We start from the raw sequence: 19050 nt of genomic DNA on the forward strand, positions 1-19050 counted from the left end.
GTCTGTCTCAGTTTTTTTATCTGTAAAATGGGAAAAACAATAGCATCAGATTGTCATGAGGATAAAATGAGGATATTTGTAAATGCAAACTATAAATTGTGATACAAATGCTAGCCATTTTTGCAGTTATTAATTATTGTTGTTTTCTTGGAGGAACCTTGGTTCTCCCTTCTCCCTGATCTCCTACTTCCAGTCACTTGCCAAATGCTGCTGATTCTCTTTCAGGAATAATTCTCAAATTCGTGATCATCCCAATAGCCACCAGCTTATTTCAGGTTCTTCTTTCCTCTCCTTTGGTCTGCTGTAGTAACCTCCTGGATGGTCTTGCTGCTTCCTTCCAGTCTCTTTTCCACAAAGCTTCCAAATGCTTTTTTTTTGTAATAGCCCCCATTCAAAACCATCTTTCTGATGGGCAGCTCAGATCAGTCTCCCTTCTGCTTTAAGACCTTCCAAGGCACCTTGCTGCCAACAAGCTCAAACAACAAACTCTTGCCATTCCAGAACCACCACAACCCTATGTATCTTTCGTTAAAGGGCCAGTGTGGCATGGTAGACAGAGGACTGGACTTGGGGTAAGAACTGGATTCAAATCCCACTTCAGTCACTTCCTAGCTGGAGGATCCTGGACAAACCCCTTAGCCTTTCTTACACTTACTTTCCTCAAGGGGGAGATAATGATAATAGGTCCTCCTTTAGAGGGTTATGGTAAAGGCAGCTAAGTGGTGCAATGGACAGAATGATAGACCAGAGTCAGGAAGGCCCAAGTTCAAATCTGGCCTCAGAAACATCCTAGCTGTGTGACCCTGGGCAAGTCCCTTCACCCTGTTTGCCACAGTTTCCTCATCTGTAAAATGAGCTGGAGAAGGAAATATCAAACCACTTCAGAATCTTTGCCAAGAAAACCCCGAATGGGGTCACAAAGAGTTGGACACAACTTAAAAATGCCACCACAATGAGAAAATGGATGCAAAGCATTTTGCAAACTAAAAGAAATGGAAGCTATTTTTTCACAGTAATTTCAATAATCCCTTTATGTACTAAATTTGCAAGTCAAATTGTACTTTAAGTGCCACATAGGTATGATTTGTTATTACCACTATATGGCTTCCTCTCCTCTTTGTATATTCTTATATCTCACCCCCTATATCAGGGATGGTCTATCTCTAGATTCTGCCTCCTGAAATCCTCCTTTTCCTTCAAGGTCCAGGCCAGGTATCACCTTTTCCTCAGTTAGAGGAGGACACTTTCCCTTCCTGCACTCCCATCCCTCTAGCCCATTAGACATGAGATCTTTACTTATCAGATTCGGACTTGTATTACGGTTATTTGTGCACGTCTCTTTCCCGACCCCAACCACCCAATTAAGATGGTAAGAGAACTCTGCGAGAAAGTTCCTTCCGCCAATGAGAATTAGAAGTCATCTGCAAATCATCACCCTGGAGAGTTACTATGAGTCAGTTACTATGTATCAGAGGCAGAATTTTAATCCAGAGCCCACTGACTCAACGCCATTCATGCTACTTCACTTTAGGTTCATTTAAAGCTCAGCTCCAAAGTCTTTTTGGCATGAGGTCTTTTCTGATCCACACTGCCTCCCAGTAGAATGCCAGATCCTTGGAGGTAGGGATTATTTAGTTTTTGTCATTGTATGCTTAGTGCCTGTACATAGTAAACACTTTGCAGATGCTCCCCTCAATAGGGCTTCTGCTCGGGTTTTGTTTGTAGGAAGATATGCTCCAGGGCTTTCCACCAAGTATCTGTGCCACTCCTTGTAACTCCCTGGATATGAGTTTCTGTTGTAGGCAGTTAAAATTGCTTGCTCTCCCCAGTACAAGTGCCTTTCCCTATCTTTCCTGAGCTGGTATACAGGACACTCCTTTCCATCAATGTTTATTTCTTCCCTCCTTGAAAGGCTGACTCAGTACTCATTTCTCTCCAGTAACCCTTCTCAGACTAATTCTTCATTTGATCAGATATTCACTGGCATGGGCATCTCCTGGGCTCTCACACCACAGAACGGCGTATCTTTTGGATGTGTCCCTATGCTTTATTACATGCAACTCTGTTTCTTCTTCCAACAGACTTAAATGTCAGGACTCCTTTCCCTGTTAGAAGTGGAGCTTCCCAAGGCCAGGAACCGTGCCTCCCTCACCAGATTGAGAGCTTATTTGGAGAGGGGAATTGAATTTATTCCTTCTTTTCTTTCTTTCCCTCATGATACTATAAACTGCATTTGCTTATAGATATTCCTGAGACCTAAGGGAAGTCAGTGCTCCCCTGGTCAATGTAGGTAGGATTCAGGTTAGGGTGAGGGATTATGGTCGTTTGTTAGAAGCAAGGTTTCCCCGTTGCCTTTTCCTTATCACCAGCTCATGGAAGAGTCCCAGTCACAGACTTTGTTGTTGTTGAGTATGGAAGGTCCCATGCCATGAAAACCCAGCTTACCGTCAAACATCCCATTAGGCTCTGCTCGAAGGGCCTCTGGAAAGCTCTTGGGTCACCACACCAGTCCAGGAGCTCTGTCGCGGCATTGTGGAAGTTGGCAGGATTCTGCAAATGCTGGGGAGGGGAAAGACAAACAGCATGAGGCAAGGGGGAGCAAAGGGCAAAAGAGATAGAGATAAAAAGAACAGTAAAAGTTGCTAATATCTGCAAAGTGCTTTCTACTTTTCCAGGTTCTGTAGGAAACAATTCGATAGAGTAGGAAGAGCTTGGAGTGATAAGCCCTGAACTTGAATTACCCATTTGCCATGTCCTACCTGTATGACCTTGGACAAGTCATTTGCTCTTTGTGGTCTTCAATTTCTTCATCTGTATAATGAGGGAGTTTGAACTAGATGACCTCTAAAGTCCATCCCAGCTCTAGATCTATAATCTAGATCTAGATCTATGACCTAGGATGTGTAATCTCCCTTGAAGGTCATAACACCCTAGGGAAGTGGGGAGGGACAAGTATCATCCCCATTTTACAGCTGAGAAAGCCGAGGCTCTGACTTACCTGAGTTCAGACAAAGCAAAGCCAGGACTAGAAAGAAGATGTGCCTCCTAATCCAGAGCTCTTTGCCCTACAGCATTCTTAGTTCCAGAGAAATGACAAGAAGACAACCAGCCTGTTTGCTAGGAGTTCCAGGTCTGCTCAGGGAGTAGAGTAGGTTTTTTTCTAGTCAGATGACATGCAGCAACTTGCCAAGGGCTTCCCATAGGTTTTGGGAATAGCCTATAAGCAAATACTGCCCACAAGGGCAGCCACGCAGCTGCAAGTGGAGGAGAAACAAGCATGTGGACAAAACATCATAGTCCAGTGGCACACTTGAAGCAGCCAAGGACAAAGGGAGTTTCTCTGTGTGGTATAAAAGGAGGGATTGGTAATCAAATGTTAACCTACTTAAAATCTGATACCAGATTAGCATTTGATAAACTATTTTCTTTTATATTAATTTGGGGGTAGAGAGAAGAGAGATACACAGCCAGAGTGTTTCTAGGGGATGGATATGAGAAGTTGGGAAAAGAGGAACCCATTGTTTTAAAGGATGTCCAGCACCTAGTTTCCAAATCCAATAGTCAATCACCTTCATGAACCCCGCCTCCTCATATGCTTATTACTCATGTGGCTTCAAGCAAGTTACTCAACTTCCTTGGGCTTCCTTTTCTTCATCTATCAGATAAGAGCTTTGGACTAGAAAGATTCTGAGGTCCCTTCCTGTTCTATGATTCTATAAAGCTGGTTCTGATGTACTCCTATTTCACAGTGAGGAGGGGCTCTGAATCACCAGACCTGTGTTCTCACAAACTTTGGATCCAGAGTGAAGTCACTGGGAACAAAGAGATCTGGGGAGTCATATCCATGCCAGGACCCTGGAGAGAGGCATTGGGATCATTCCGGCTGGAATAGAGGGGATTGTTCTCTCCCCATGTTTGTGTTACAGTGTGACCTCAGCTCATTTTTCAGAATTAGAAGCCCAGAAACTCTTCTTCTTTTTCCCCATGGCTCACCCTCCCCAGCCCATGTTTGGCCTGGGCCACTGAAATTTAGGGGGAGATGTCACATGGCATCCTCCTACTTTGAGGCTACTATTCAAAGTTTTCTGGATCCTTGGACCAAGAGGAGTCAGTTCCATGGCACAATGGGTCAAGCCTGTCAAGACTTGGCTTCAGAGTGAACTATCCACAGAGTACAAGTCAGGGTTCAGTATCTGGAGGGTAAATTTCTCTAGGGATCTAGCATATCCAAGGTCTGTGTGTGCAAATGAGTGTGAGCTCATTAAATGTAAGTGCAGGTACCACAAATACACATAGTCCTCTACTTGCCCATCACTGATGAAACACCTTTTAAATGCTGGGTACTATAGAGAATTAAAAAAAGCAAGGCTGTGTCTACAGAACTTACACGCTCTTCTCCATTTCAGTGTCCAGTGTCCAGTGAAAACTGCTTTTCAAAGATTCCCAGTGAGCCCAGTTGCCAAATCTAGTGATGCTTCTCAGTCCTCTGATTTTTCCATAGCTTTTCCCATAGTTGATCACTCCTTAAAACTGAATACTTTTTCTACTCTTGGCTCTGGGCACACCACATTTCTCTTGGTTTTCCTTGCATCTATCTTCCCACTTTTTTACTGGTTCCGTAGTCTCTTTTTAACTCCTATAAGTATTTGTTCTTCAAGGGTTTACTCTTGGTCTTCTTTCTCTTATATTTCCTTCCCTGGAAAGGTCACTTATTCTCAGGAAAGATGATACCCAAATCCCTATGTCTAGTTATGATTCCCCATCTTTAGTACTCAGTACCTAACATGTAAAACTGCTTCTACTTGTATGTCCTACTGGCACCTCATCCACAACACAAAAACGAACTCGTTATCTTCATCCAAGCCCTGACTCTGTGTTCTGACTTTCACACTGCTGTTTATGTTGCACGCTGAGAATACTGCCTGCACATAGTAGGTGCTTAACAAATCTTTATTGAGTGACTGATGGGGAACTCGCCCATTCTTTCATCTCAACAAACATCTATTAATCTCATTCACAAATCACTGTGCTAGGTACAGGAAATGTAAACAGTCCTTACTTCCATGGTCCTTACATCCTATTGGGGGATAGATGAGTAAATACAAGTTCAGCCTTAACAAGGAGAAAGGCCACTGCTTTCTCAGGTAAGGTAGTTTGTGCCAGACTGTGGATGGCCTTCAATGTCAGAAATATGGCACAGGAGTTTGAATTTCCTTAGCAAACAATAGGAAATCACTGAAGATGTTTAAGGAGAGGACTGATATGATCAAATCTATATGAAAGAAAAGATTATCTGGACAGTCATATGAAGGACTCAGGAAAGTTAAGTACTTACATGAGGCCAAATAGGAAGAAGCAGGATTTGAACTCAGGTCCTCTGATTCCAAAGTTGGGGCTCTTTTCACTGTACCACTCTGTTTGCCCTCATACACTATTGTGTATTATGATTAAATATTTGTCTTATTCCTCTACTAGATTATAAGCTCCATGAGGACAGGTATCGTGCCTTTTCTGCCCCTTTATCTTCATCTGGTGCCAAGCGCAGTGCTCTGCACAGTGAGCACTTCAGAGATAGAAATATGCAAAATTAAAAGTGAGTCTGGGCACAGGGTGATCCCTCAAGCATCATCTTGTAGATTGTATTTCTGAGGAGCTGAATCAGGACGGCATCTGACCTTGAGACTAGGATGGTACCATGCCCAAGCTGGGGAACTTTGCTCCTGTATTTCCAAATGAGATACAAGGATCCATCCAGTCTCCTTCCTCAAATTCTACAATTTGTCTTAAACTACGTCACGTTTTCAGCAACCCCCTGAGTAAACAAGAAATCTCAGACCTCCTATGCTTTTCTTTTCATTGTTTTCTTCCCTAATTCCTGTTGCCACTCCTTCCTTCCTTTACGCCAAGGTTCCTTGGGCCTTCCACCCATTTGCCTTGCCTTAGTTTCTGGTAATTAAAAGAAGTAAACCAGAAGAATCAGTACTCAGGTGGTTCTGGAAACAAAGACCACAAGGTAGAATCGCAGGCAGAAGCCTCCCTCCCTGATCCATGAAACAGAGTCAAGTTCATAACCCCAGCCAAATCACTGTGGGCTGGAAGCCCTGAGTCTGGGTGTGCCAGCTCCCACAGCAGCTGCTCTGGGGCTTGGGGACAGGTCAGACCAGTTCCCTGGCAGCTGCAGTGGTGCACCTGGGGGGCACCAGGGAAGCCCCAGGGCAGTGAGGAAGGTTGCATGCGGCTCCTTCTGGGACCTCAGTTCTCTTCTTCTAGAGACTGGGAGATGGCTGGATTTCTGAAGCCCAGGAGGGAGCCAATACCAGATAAAACCTCAGTTTTGGGAATATGGGGCCTACAAAGCACAGAAGAGGATTCATGGCCTCATCAGGGATCTCTTTATAACACTGATGTCAGAGGAAAGGATGCTGCCCAGGGTGACTTTATTAGTGTAGGTAATTTCCTGCATGGTGTTGGCATGCTCCAGGTGCCATGTGGTTCACAGTCTATCATAACTAATGAAGAAAAAGTTGTTATAATTTTGTAACAGAGCTTTGTTTCCTCAAGCTGAATCTACTTATATTTTGCCTGGCAAGTACTCCCAAGTCAGAGAATCATATAATAGGATCATAGACTTAGAGCTAGAAGAGCCTTTAGAGGTGATCAAGACTAATACTCTCATTTTACAGATGAGAAAACTGAGGCTCAGTGCAGTTGACTTGCCCAGTGTTACATAGCTAGTAAGTGAATCCTAGAGTGTCTATCTTCCACCCCATGCAGGAATGCCATTCACGGCATCCTTGACAGTTGGTCAATCAGCTTGTACTTTAATACTTGAGTGAGAGAACATCTCAAAGCAGTCCATATCATTTACCATTTTTAAGTCTCTTAACTCAGCATGTTCTCTGCTTTCCCAATGCCTGTTATACTTACCTTGGCCCAGGTAACCACAGTAAGTATTTATTGAATTGAAATGATAAGAAAGAAGAGAAATAATCTTCAAAATGTCCCACCAGTTAAGGGACCACACTTAAACGTGGAGATATAATAATACTAATGTAAATCTAAGATTGTACAGTGCCATGTCGTAAAGGAAAAGATTTATATTCTTGAGTATCTAGTAAACATCTCTAAGACATATAGTCACTCAATCCATTAAACTGACTGTACCTTTCACCCCTTTGGGCTCCCCATTCAAGATCCTTGCTCTTACAAGGTACAAGGAAAGCCAAAGACTGATCAGATTTAATTACTATTGCTGCCACTAGCTGACTAGGCAACCTTAGGCAAGTCACAACCTCTGTGGGTCTGTTTCCTCATCTGTAAAATGAGGTGGTTGGACTTTGTTATTTGAGTTCTCTTCTAGGACTAATATTTTGTGAAAGAGGGATACCCTGGAGGGAAAACCACTAACACTCTGAAACCTCTTTGACTTGGGTCGCCCACTGGCTCCCCGACCCCAGCCTTCCAGAGAGGGAGAAAACAGTTCTAAATTAGTTGAGTTCACATCCCTGAAAAGGGAGTAAAGATGGGAAGTCTAGACTTGCCTGTTTTTTTCTCCTGCACTAAGGGTGGGCCCCAGCACAGGAGAGCAGCTTAGCCATCCAATACCCTGGCAGTCTAACCAATTTTTCTGCCCTTATCCTTTCTCTATCTTGGTCTCTGTCTCCCTCCCTCTCTCTGTCTCTCTCTCTCCGTCTTTCTCTCCCTCTCTGCATCTCTCCCTTCCTCCCTCCCTCCGTCTTTGTCTCTGTCTCTCTCCTGGAAAAAGACAAATTCAGATTCAACCATGAGCACTAAGTCTATCTGTCAGGGTGACCTTAGGTGGTATTAGTAGGAGGGAGGCAGGTTGTAGTAGGAGAAAGAAGGTTAGATTTAAATTCAAAGACCCAGGATTCAAATCCCAGTTTTGTTATTTACTCCCTGTGTGCCCTTGGGCAAGTCAGAAATCGCTCTGGCTCACAGTTTCCTAGTCCATAAAATGTAGGTGATGGGAGCCAGGGACTGTCCTACATCAGATGTCCTAAGCCTGGGTCATGGGCCCCCAAGGCATTCATAGATAGATTTTGGTGGTCTCTGAAGTTGGATGGGGAAAAAAATCATCTTTATTTTCTTTAATCTCTAATTAAAATCCAGTGTTTCCTTCCATTATAAGAGTAGGCAACAAAGCACAGTAGTATCAGCAGCACTTGTGACTTTGTCACAAATAGAAAAAATCAAAGACTTTTCACATTATGTTATAGTTGTGGCAGATATCACAAAATACCATTTACATTCATTATTATTATTAGAATCGCTGCTATATAGATTACTATGTCACATGATTTGGGGGGGCGGGGTTTGAGGCAATCAGGGTTAAGTGACTTGCCCAGAGTCACACAGCTTATCTGAGGCTGGATTTGAACTCAGGTCCTCCTGATTCCAGGGCAAATGCTCTATCCACTGCACCACCTAGCTGTCCCAATCACATGATTTTTAAAAAAGATTTTAATATCTTCACTTCAATATGACAGATTTCCTTTGTAATCCTGTGCATTAAAAATACTACACTACAAAGGGGTTCCTAGGCTTGACCAGACACTGTTAAAAGGGTCCACGATATTAGGCAGGTTAAGAACCCTTGGCTAGATGAATCCGAGGATTCCTTCTAAGTCTAACATTCTGTGATCTTGTGAAGTATTGTGTCTGTGACAACAAAGAAATGTGTCTGGTCATACTTTGCCCCAGAGTTAGGACAAGGCATATTGTATGCCTGAGGCAAAGGGGGAAAACTGCTCCCCCCACTTCACACACACACACACACACACACACACACACAGACACACACACACACACACACACAGACACACACACACACACACACACACACACACACACACACACACACCCCCTGACATCACGTGTGACCAGAAATCTGGGACCTTCACAGTGACACGTTTTGGACTAACCATAACAAACCTATATGAAGTACAGAGAAGAAGTTTCTAGCATTAAACACATATGTACACCCAAAAAAATAATCATCCAATCTGTATACAATCCCAGCTGTGAGGTCTCATCATGGCACAGAGGTAATCCTGGATTGTTAAAGACAATATCAGCAAATCAGGAACTGTGAGATGGAGAGCACCTTGGGAAGGTTCAAACATCATTCTAGCCCCTGATGAATGTGCTGCTCAAGGCTCAGCCTAGCCATGTACAGAGAGGTAGGTGGGTCACTAGGAGAGGTTCATCACTGGTGATGAAAATAGGTGCAGATACAGAAATAGCTGTCAATCTCCTTCTTCTTGTGCAGAGGGCAATGATAAAGTGGAAAACAAGGGGGTAGAGAATGCTAAGAAACTTTTTTTTTTAGGCCATCAACAAATAATTTCATGGTTGGTACTCTAAATATGGGATCTTTGCACCATGACCAATGAATTGATATACTATTCAAGGAATTAGACCACATCTAAGAAGATTAAATTTAATAGGTATAAATGTAAAGTTCAACATATGGGGTGATAAAAATCAACAACTTGTAGCAAAGAAGATGTAGATGTTTCGGTGGCCTGAAAGTATGACAAGAATGTGATATCAGGAAGAGAAGGATGGTGTACAGAATATGCCCTAGGCAAACCACACCTCTAAAAATTCTAGGTATGATATTTTAAGAAGGATTTTAACAATTTGGAATGTGCCAGGAGATAGTGTGATCAGAGGGAGCAAAAGGAGAATAAGCATTTATACAATGCATACGATGTGCCAGGTACTTTGTTAATCACTTTACAAATATTATCTTGTTCAGTCCTCAACAAAAACAACAACCCTGGGAGATAGGTGCTATTATTTATCCCCATTTGACAGCTGAGGAAACTGAGACAAGTAAACGATTCTGAAGTTACAAAGCAGGCCTGGAATCTGCTCCACCAAAGGGCCTCTTCAGTATGATCCAAAACCAGGCAAGGGCAGAGAGAGGGAGAGAGAAGCAGAGGGAGGGAAGGAGGAAGGCAGAGGGAGAGGGGGAGAGAAAGATTGAGAAAGAGAGAAAGGGAGAGAGAGCTAGTAATCCAACCCAGAAGAACCAAGTGAAGACGCATTTTGCCCACATTATGACCTGCACCTGGGTGGGCAGCCCATTGAGCTGGTGTGGTAAGTCTTGGAAAGGCACTGCAGAAGGGCAAACAGCAGAGTACAAAAAGGAGTAAGATGTACCCTGATTACATGTGCCACAAGACTTCTTGACTCAAAAGCCCACTGCTTTTAACACCAACGTTTTCCCAGTGATGCTAAATAGTCATGAGTCATGGAAAACCACATCTTTGTAGAATAAAAATTCCAGGTGCCCAAAAGGTCAGTGCAAAGACTCATGGTGGAAGTGAGTCAGTTGCAGCATATGACCAATGAGAATCTGTAGGTAAGAAATGGCATAGGAGACATCACCAAGGACACATCTAAATAGAAAATGAAGTTGGCTGTCAGAGAGAGAGAGCAGAAGAGACAGACAGCTCACATGTTCAGAGGATCATAAATATAAAACTGGAACCTCAGAAGACATTGAATCCAACCCCCTCATTTTACAGAGAGGCAACCAAAGTACAGGGAAGTTCAATGACTTGGCTGCCCTGGACTTTGTAATATACTTAGAAGAGCTGGAACAAAGACCTCTAGCATATTGGGTTGTTCCTCTACGGAGGATTTGTGGAAGATGTGGCCTAGGATCACACAGGATGGATTCATTATCATACTAGAAGTATTTAGGGATGGATTCAAAATTTATCTGTGCTGGTACTATATCCACCATTGCAGATCACAGCCCACCTAAGCTCATCCACCCTGTGTGATTCTGGTCCATCAAACCAAACCACCTTGTTTTTAATAAAGGTTTCTTGCTGAGTATTCACCTACCTGTTGGACATAACTAATAAATGTGCTGGCACAAACGGAGTAACCAATCCACTGGCCAGACCAATGGGAAGTTCTGCAATGTCTGATTCTACTATCCTAGATCCTCAAAGGCCAGTCTGTCCTCACTATCACTGTGGAATAGAGGAGAAAAGTCCAGCCTCCTCAACCACTAACTAGTCATGTGATCATGAGCAAATTGCTTCACCTTTCCAGGCCTCAGTTTCCCCATCTGGCTGAGTAGGATAAAAACACTTGCCCTGTCTACAACAAGGGGTATCCTGAGGATATGATGTGAAGCTATGTTCAAGTGCTTGGAAAAGTCCGAAGTGTTTTCACAGTTTAAAGTGATGTTACTGTTTCCTGAGCTCCCACTGTGACTGGGCTAGAGATAAAATGAATAGCAGGAAAATAGCTTATAGAACAATGCTAGCAAAACACTCAGGGTTTTATTCCTCTCAGAGCAAATGGCTCTTCCGTGAAAGCCCAGCAGACATCTCAGGAGGCAGCAATGCCAGGGGAGTTGAGAATTCAAAAACCCTTTGGCTGTTTCTAATTCAGTCAACATTCAAAAATGGAGAGAAGGCTTGTTTCCTAAGGAGATTTTTATCCAGAGATGGGAAGGAGAGAGCTGGATTCTGATGAGCTATGGTTAGGATTTATGACCAGGCTGGGCTGCAGATTTAATATGGGATAGGTTGGGTACCCTTCCTTCTTCTCTGTGTGTTTGGCAGAAGAAGAAAGTAAAGGCTATTAGCCAAGGGTACCACGGAAAGGATGATGGTTAACAAAGGTTGCCCATCCATATTATGAGATCTGCACCCAATCCCTTCTGGACCCCACCCCACTCCCATTCCCAGTTGGTTTAGGAAACTCTCAGCAAGGAAGGTTCCTCTGCCAATGCAGATTGGCAACTTCTCTGAAAGCAGAGTCTTAGCCAGAGTGGCAGGAGCACTGACAGGTAAGGGATTTGCCCAGAGTTACATGGCCAATATGTGTCTGAGGCAGGATTTGGACCCAGGGCTTCCTGTCATGGAGTCCTGCACTCTGCCCCTCTCCCTCTCTACTTGCAATGGAGAGGAAAGGAATGCAGTTTCTGGCTAGATGGCATATTCAGTTCTATCAGCTAGACAACAGGCTAAAGGAAGCCACATTCATCTCCTACCCAATCCAAAGTATCTTCTCCCCATTTCCACCTGCCACATATCATGAAAGTCACCTTCCTAAGGCATTCCTCTGATCAAAACCCTTCAGTTGCTCCCTGATTCTGCCTACCAAATCCATGATAAATTCCTGAGGTCCTGCCATTAAATGTCTCAACAATTTGACTTCAAAGTGACCTTCCTTTTGGGTCTAAACTAGAATTCTCTTTTACCCTGTTCCTACTTCCCCACCTTTGTTTAGACTATCACTCATTCCTGGAAAGGACTTTCTTTCCTCCCTCCTCCTTCCCTTCAGACCTCTGTCTTTTAAAGGCTCTCTTTTCCTATCAAAGCACAATTCCAGTTCTAAGCCTTCCACGAAGCCTTTCTCACCTCTTACTCTGCCTTGTAAAAGTGTCCTCCCTTCAAGAATTGTTCACAGCACTTTGCTCAAAGCTCTCCCTTTTCATTTATCTATCTCGATCTGGCATTCTAGTTATTTGTGTAAGCATCTTTTCCCTTTATTAACCTCTAAGTTCCTTGTGAGCAAGGTGCACAGTCTTACCCTTGGGACCCTGCATACAGAAGGGTTTTAATATACAGTTGCTAAAATCAAATGACCTGGAATGAACTAGGCAGCCCCAGAGGGAGAATGTCACAATACTTCTGGAGAGACTCCTTATCTCCCTGCCTCTATTATTCATCACTTTCCTCCCTCACAATATTTCTACAGAGGAGGAAGTACCAACCAACCAACCAACCAACCAACCAACCCACCAACCCATTCACCAACCCAAGATGAGCAGGGGATTGAAAGGACGGGAGAAAGCAATTACCCAAATTGGAAATCAGTCCAGACACCCAGATTCACACCCACTAAATATAGAAAACAGATGCTCATCACACACAACGCTTCTTAGGTACAACAAAGTAAAGATGGGAACAATAAACAGTTCGAAATTAAGGGCAATTACAGCGGGTTACTGTTATTTTATGAATATATCAAGACACTAACATGACAGCCCGGCTATGAAAACAAAAACATCTGAAAAATCTACTTTACGTATTTTGATTTGCTGCCATGGAAAATAAAGGTGGAATTTTGATTTGTAAAAATTCATGCATTTCTGAGAGGGAGAGAAACCCATGTGCACTTGCCCCCTCCCCCTTTCCTAGCCCCCTCCCCTCTGCCTTTGAAACATGTCATGCTCCCAACAGCTAGGGCCTCATTTGCCATGTTTAACTGCTGCTGAAATGGAAAGTCATGCAAATAAGGTAATTCTGAGGAGAAAACTGCTTAACTATGCTAAACGAGTGATTACATTGATTTAGCAATGCTGGCCAAATCACCAGGGCGGAGGGTGGGCTGCCTAGGCCTCTCACCCTCCATGGAATCCACTCGATGACTCCCTCCTCTCCTTAATCAAGCTATGAGAGAGTAGGAGCCCCCAATCCAATACAGCACCCGCTAGCTGGCTGGGTTCTGAAGAAAGCAGAAATTGTCGCAGCAGCCAGCTCTGGAGGTTACAGTGTGGTAAACTAGTGGTCCATGGATGGTGTATTTATACATCCTTCCAAGGTCTGGGGAAAATACTGCTTCTTCCAGGAAGCCTTTTCTGACCATGCCAGTTCCCTCTAATCTCCCATCTCACTTTATTTAGCACAGGAAGGGCTGGATTTGTAAACAGGAAGACTGCAGATACTTTCAAGCTGTAGGACTTTGAGCAAGTCACCTTGAGCCGTTCTAAGCCTCTGTTTCCTCATCTGTAAAATGAGGACAATAATAGCTCCTATTTCCCAGGGCTGTTGTGAGGAGCCAATGAAATAATATATGGAAAATGTTTTGTAAACCTAATTAAATGTTAATCAAATGTTAACTATTATGGAGCAGTAGAGTTGGAAAGGAAGATAAAAAGTCATCCTGTTCAACCCAGTCTAAAGCATGAATCCTTTTCCCCTATAACACTGCTGATGAGTGGTCACTTGGTCTCTGAATGAGCACCTCCACTGATAAGAAGGCAACTAGGTGGTGCAGTGAAAAGCAAGTGAGGAAGATATGAGTTGAAATCTGGCCTCATGAGTGGTGTGACCCTGGCCAAGTCACTTAACCACTATCTGCCTCAGTTTCCTCAAATGTAAAATGAGTTGGCTAAAAAAGTGGCAAACTAGTCTTTTTGCCAAAAATATTTCAAAGAAGGTCATGGTGAGTCAGACACAAGCAGAATGACTAAACAATAAACTGGGATATCTTCTAAGTTTTCATTTGTTCATACCCAACCTATTTTTACAACTTTCCTTTCTAGCACCACTGGAAGTTAGGGGCCTCCACGCACACTAAGGTCCAGCTCAACCAGGTTTATTTCCCCATATATGGATACTCCATCTGCTGCCTCTGTATTTGCATGGATGTCTTATGCCTGAAAGGCACTCCCCCTCCCTCCTTACCCCCATCTCTCAGAATCATTAGCTTTCTTCACCATTCAGGTCAAAGAACACCTTCCATGGAGGTATCCTTCTAACCTCCAATCTTCTCATATCTTCTTTGTATATACCCTCCATGTGTATATCTCCTCCAAATAGCCTGTAAGCTCTCTGAATGCAAAGGCTGTTTTCATTTTTGTCTTTAGCACACAGTAGGTGCTTAATAAATGTTGGCTGATTAACCGAAGGACCTTTTAAAGCCCCAAGAGTTCAACTCATTTTTTCCAGGATCACATAGCTAACAAGTGTCAGGGCTGGGATTTGATTGATTTCAAGTCTTGGTACATATTGGGGATGAAGCATGGCCCATTAGAAACCTCATTGGATTTGGAGTCAAAGGACCTGAGTTTGAGTCCCAGCACTCTTGGTATGACCTAGGACAAGTCAGTTCACTTCTTTGGACCTCCTATCTTTAGCTGTGAAATAAAGGAACCGAATCAGGTCTCTAATCATTCTGTGACTTCGTGTAACATCCCTGGGTGAGCTCAGTTTCTCTTCTGAAGGGCTGGACTTACAAGTAAGATGAACAGGCGGCTGCCTGTCTTCCTCACATGCTTTCAGGTCTTGGAAGGCCTCTCCTCCCCTACAGTATCCCTCCCTTACCTGCTCACTGATTTCTGAAATGCCACACAGGAGTTTCATCCCTTTTGCTCCAGGCCTTTGAGCTAGTAAAAGGCAAATCCTGCTGGGAGGTGGTGACAGAATGACCCTTTTCTTATAGAAGGTGGAAACTGTCTGTTCTAACGGTATGTTAAAAGTAGTTTTGATGCTATAAAACCATAATGATAGGATTCAAGAAAAGTCATTTCCCTGGGAAGGCACCTGAGTGATGAACCATCAAAGAGAACCCCTGGGGAAGCAAGTAAAGCACTAACTGGAGTCCAAAGGCGCGAGCAGTCATTGGGTTGAGACAATGTCAATCATTTCTACTATGCTAATGAACTGAGAGCTAGAAACCTCTCTCAGAGAGGAAGCAGGGACTTAGTGGGGGCATCTGGCAAGGGTCTGGGGCTCAGAAACAGGAAGAAAAGGTCATTTGTTCTTAGCCCTAGAAAAAAACTCCAGGGATGATGACAAACTCTCCCTTTGGGACTATAGGAGATTACCTCTAGATGATGTGGCCTTGACCAAGAGAGAAAGGGACCGAATTTTACCAAAGGGCAGCATTAGTCTTAACCAGCAGCTAGTGAACAGACTTCAGGCAACCAAACCACCCAGAAAGAAATGGGTAGGAGCAGGAATTCCAAGTTAATGTCTCCAAGAGGGGCTAAGGAGATGAATGCCAGATCACTGCAAAAAGATGGAAGTTCTAGAGGAGGAATCTTTGAAGACCAGACAGGAAAGTCCAGTTGAAAGAATGCTGGACTTGGAGTCAGGAGACCTTGGTTTTAAACCCAGTTCTTAGGCTTTCTTTGGCTATAGACAAGTCACAATCTCTCTGACCTTCACTTTCTTCATCTGTAAAATGGGAATAATTATAGTCATATTACCTACCTTGAAGGGCTACTTGGGAAAGCTTCAAAGTACAATAGGAATTTAAGTTTTGATCATAGTGGATAGATCAGTTGGCCTTGGTCAGAAGGCTACAGGCTGTATGATACTGGGCAAACACTTTCACCTCTTGGGGCCCTCTCTAAGATTACAATTTGCAGAGGAAGTGTGGATCGGGATGGATGGAGGAATTTCATCATGGAAAATTCCCTACACACAGAAAAAAAATCATAGGTTCAATAAAAAAATTAATAAGCACCTTGTGAGCGTGTCCATAAGATGTGAGATCCAAGGTCATCTGAGGCTAACCCGTAGATAATTTAGGAGAATAACTGTGCTCATCAGTTTTGATGCTGCCTACACTGCTTTTGGCTTTGAAGGCCAACGGAGGAGGCAGACACAATGATGAAATCAAAATTATTTCAAAATCGCAGAGTAAGTAGTTACCTAAATCACAGTCATGTTCTGGTTGAATTAAAAAGAAAGGGAGTTTGTTCTGTCTGGCCAAGAGACTCCAACACAGCGCTTTGCACATGTTAGGGCCCCAGGAAGATGCACTGAATTGAACTGAATTCTCCACTTTTGCCCCTATTTTCTCTGTGGATTCAGAGCTGCTAGAGGGGGGCCTGACCCTGACTAGAGACTATTTCTTGCTGTTAACCTGACCTTTGTAATAAGCCTCCTCTCCCAGAAGGGAGAAAGTACTCAGAGGAAGCTGTCAGCCTCCAGTTCATCCTTGAATAACTGAGACACATGAGGGCTATCCTGGATTCACTCAGGCTTTTCTCTTTAATTTCCCACCTGCCCCTCATCTTTCCAAAATGAAGCCTTTAACAAACTCTCAAAGCAGCAAGTCTGAGCGAGACAGAACCACAGATTCCCACGGCTCTAAGCAAGCATGCCCTGAGCTGCTTCACATTCCCCACCGGTGCTGGCCACAAAGCCTGGCACACTTCAGGCTCAATAAATGTTGGAGGATTGATTAAAATTTAAATGCCCCTGGGCAAAGTATTCTATCAGAATCTGGCATCTGTGTGTGAAGGAGTTTCTCTTGTTCCTGTTAAAGACACTTGTTGGATCTGTGACCCAGAGCACGTCATTTAACTTCTTGGACACAGACTCAATATCTGTAGTAGTTTCTTCACAGGGTTGTTGTGAAGTTTAGTAGAGATAAAGTATATAAAAGTGTCAGCTGGTGTTATGTTCTATGCTTAGCAAAACAGCAGATTTTGTGGAAAAGTTCAGACCATGGGGTATAGCCTATGGAGGGCAGCCCCTAAAAAATGGGAAGGAAAGAGATATGTGGAGTTAGGAGGAGGGGACCAAAGAGAACCTCCCCCAGCTTTAAAATTCTAAACTTCGGCTATGCTGTGGAAAGTGGACCTCTCCATTTTTAAGGAGGGAATGCTGAAGAGGCCTTAGGGAATTGGGACTCCTGAACCAGAGAATGTCAGATGATCCAGTTCAACTCTATGCATTCTGTGGGACATCACTTAGTATTGGCTCACTTAGTACCGACAGCACTTAGTATCCTTCAGATACTTCCTAGCTGTGACTGTGGGTAAATCATTTAATCTCTCTGGGCCTCAGTTTCCTCATCTGTAAAATGAGGGGGTTGGACTCAAGGTCCTTCCCAGCTTGAAATCTATGATTCTCTGATTCTTGGGCACAGCTACGAGGTGTCATAGAGCACAGAATGGTGGGCCTGGAGTCAGGAAGACTCCTCTTCATGAGTTCAAATCCAGCCTCAGACACTTATTAGCTGGGTGACCCTGGGCAAGTCACTTAACCCTTTTTGCCTCAGTTTCCTCATCTATAAAAGGAACTGGAGAGGGAAATGGCAAACCACTACTGTATCTTTGTCAAGAAAACCCAAAATGGGGTCACAAAGAGTTGAACCTGATTGAAAACAACATGACTTAGTTTACTCTATAAATTTGCCTTTCTACAGAATACCACCTTAGGGGCCAGGGGGTGGGTGGGAAGCATGGGAAGGTGGGAGGTATCTCAGGATCAGCACAGAGAAGTGAAGGACCCTAGAGTGGATTTAAACCTAGCCTCTTCGACTTCAAGTCCAAACCCTTTCCAGTGCAGCCCCCTCTCCCCTACAGTTTAGGTTAATCAACCTCAGAACCTGAAGATAATCCAATCTCTTTCTTTTCCAAATGCCTCTAGGTAGGCTATTGGGGCAGGGGAGGAGCTGCTCCCAAAACAGCAAAGCTGAATGGGGGTGGGCAAAAAGAAGCTTCAGCTCTGGTAATCAAAAAAAAAACTAAACAGAAGAGGAAGGTGAGCATGCAAACTGAACTGTCGATGGTGTGGAAGCAGGCCCGTGGTAGTGAGCAGTGAGGGCAGGGAAGAAGGCGGCTATTTCAGAGGAAGGAAGCTCAGGGAGCCAGGGCCTCCCGCTCCTGGGCAGCAAACAGCAATGTCTGGAGGAGAGGCATAATTGGTGTTTCGGGAAGCTGTTCTGGGTTTCATTCAATCTGTGAAGAGTCTTCTTCAATTTCCTGTTGCTCAGACCCTGAGCAAGCATCTGAAAATGGCTTTGCTTGATGATAATCAGAGGACACACATCCTTCATTCCCACTAAGAAGCCTCAATTCCACAGGGCATAAACCTTAGAGAGAGCTTTGCATACCAAGTCCCAACCCAGGCCCAGGCTTCACTGCGATCTCTTCAATGGCTCTTCAACCAGCCTAGAGGTAGGTGGGTGTGTGGTGTGTGTGTATATGAATGCGTGTGTGTGTGTGTGTGTGCACACATATTCCTTGCAGCCTTCTATGACTATTGTAATCCATCCTCACCTCTCCTGAAATTTTGCAGTACTTCTACTTTGGACCACACAGTCTGGGATTTGATTGCCTATTGGTGTGTTTTCTAAGTGCCTTAATTAAATGTGCACATTTAGTCTCCCCAAGTTCAGGGAAAGCTTCTTGAGTGTTTTCTAATTCTCCTAATTCTCAAGTGGAGGTTGAATGTCCCTTTGTCATGGAGGCTTTCCTGGTAAGGTATAGGGAGACCAGGTGGTCTCTCAGCCCCTTCCCAGCCTACCTAC

General features: G+C 43.8%; 1 protein-coding gene across 14 annotated transcripts in view; it reads right to left on the minus strand.

Moving 5' to 3' along the window:
* Positions 1-19050, minus strand: part of ZMIZ1 (zinc finger MIZ-type containing 1) — a 439750-nt gene that overhangs the window by 174008 nt on the left and 246692 nt on the right. For all 14 annotated transcript variants that reach the window (XM_072628053.1, XM_072628048.1, XM_072628046.1 and 11 more), the window contains one exon: positions 2446-2559. In XM_072628053.1, the coding sequence (XP_072484154.1) occupies positions 2446-2559 (114 nt within the window). The remainder of the gene's footprint in view (positions 1-2445; positions 2560-19050) is intronic.

Source organism: Notamacropus eugenii, chromosome 1 (assembly GCF_028372415.1).
Source record: "Notamacropus eugenii isolate mMacEug1 chromosome 1, mMacEug1.pri_v2, whole genome shotgun sequence".
NCBI lineage: Eukaryota > Metazoa > Chordata > Mammalia > Diprotodontia > Macropodidae > Notamacropus > Notamacropus eugenii.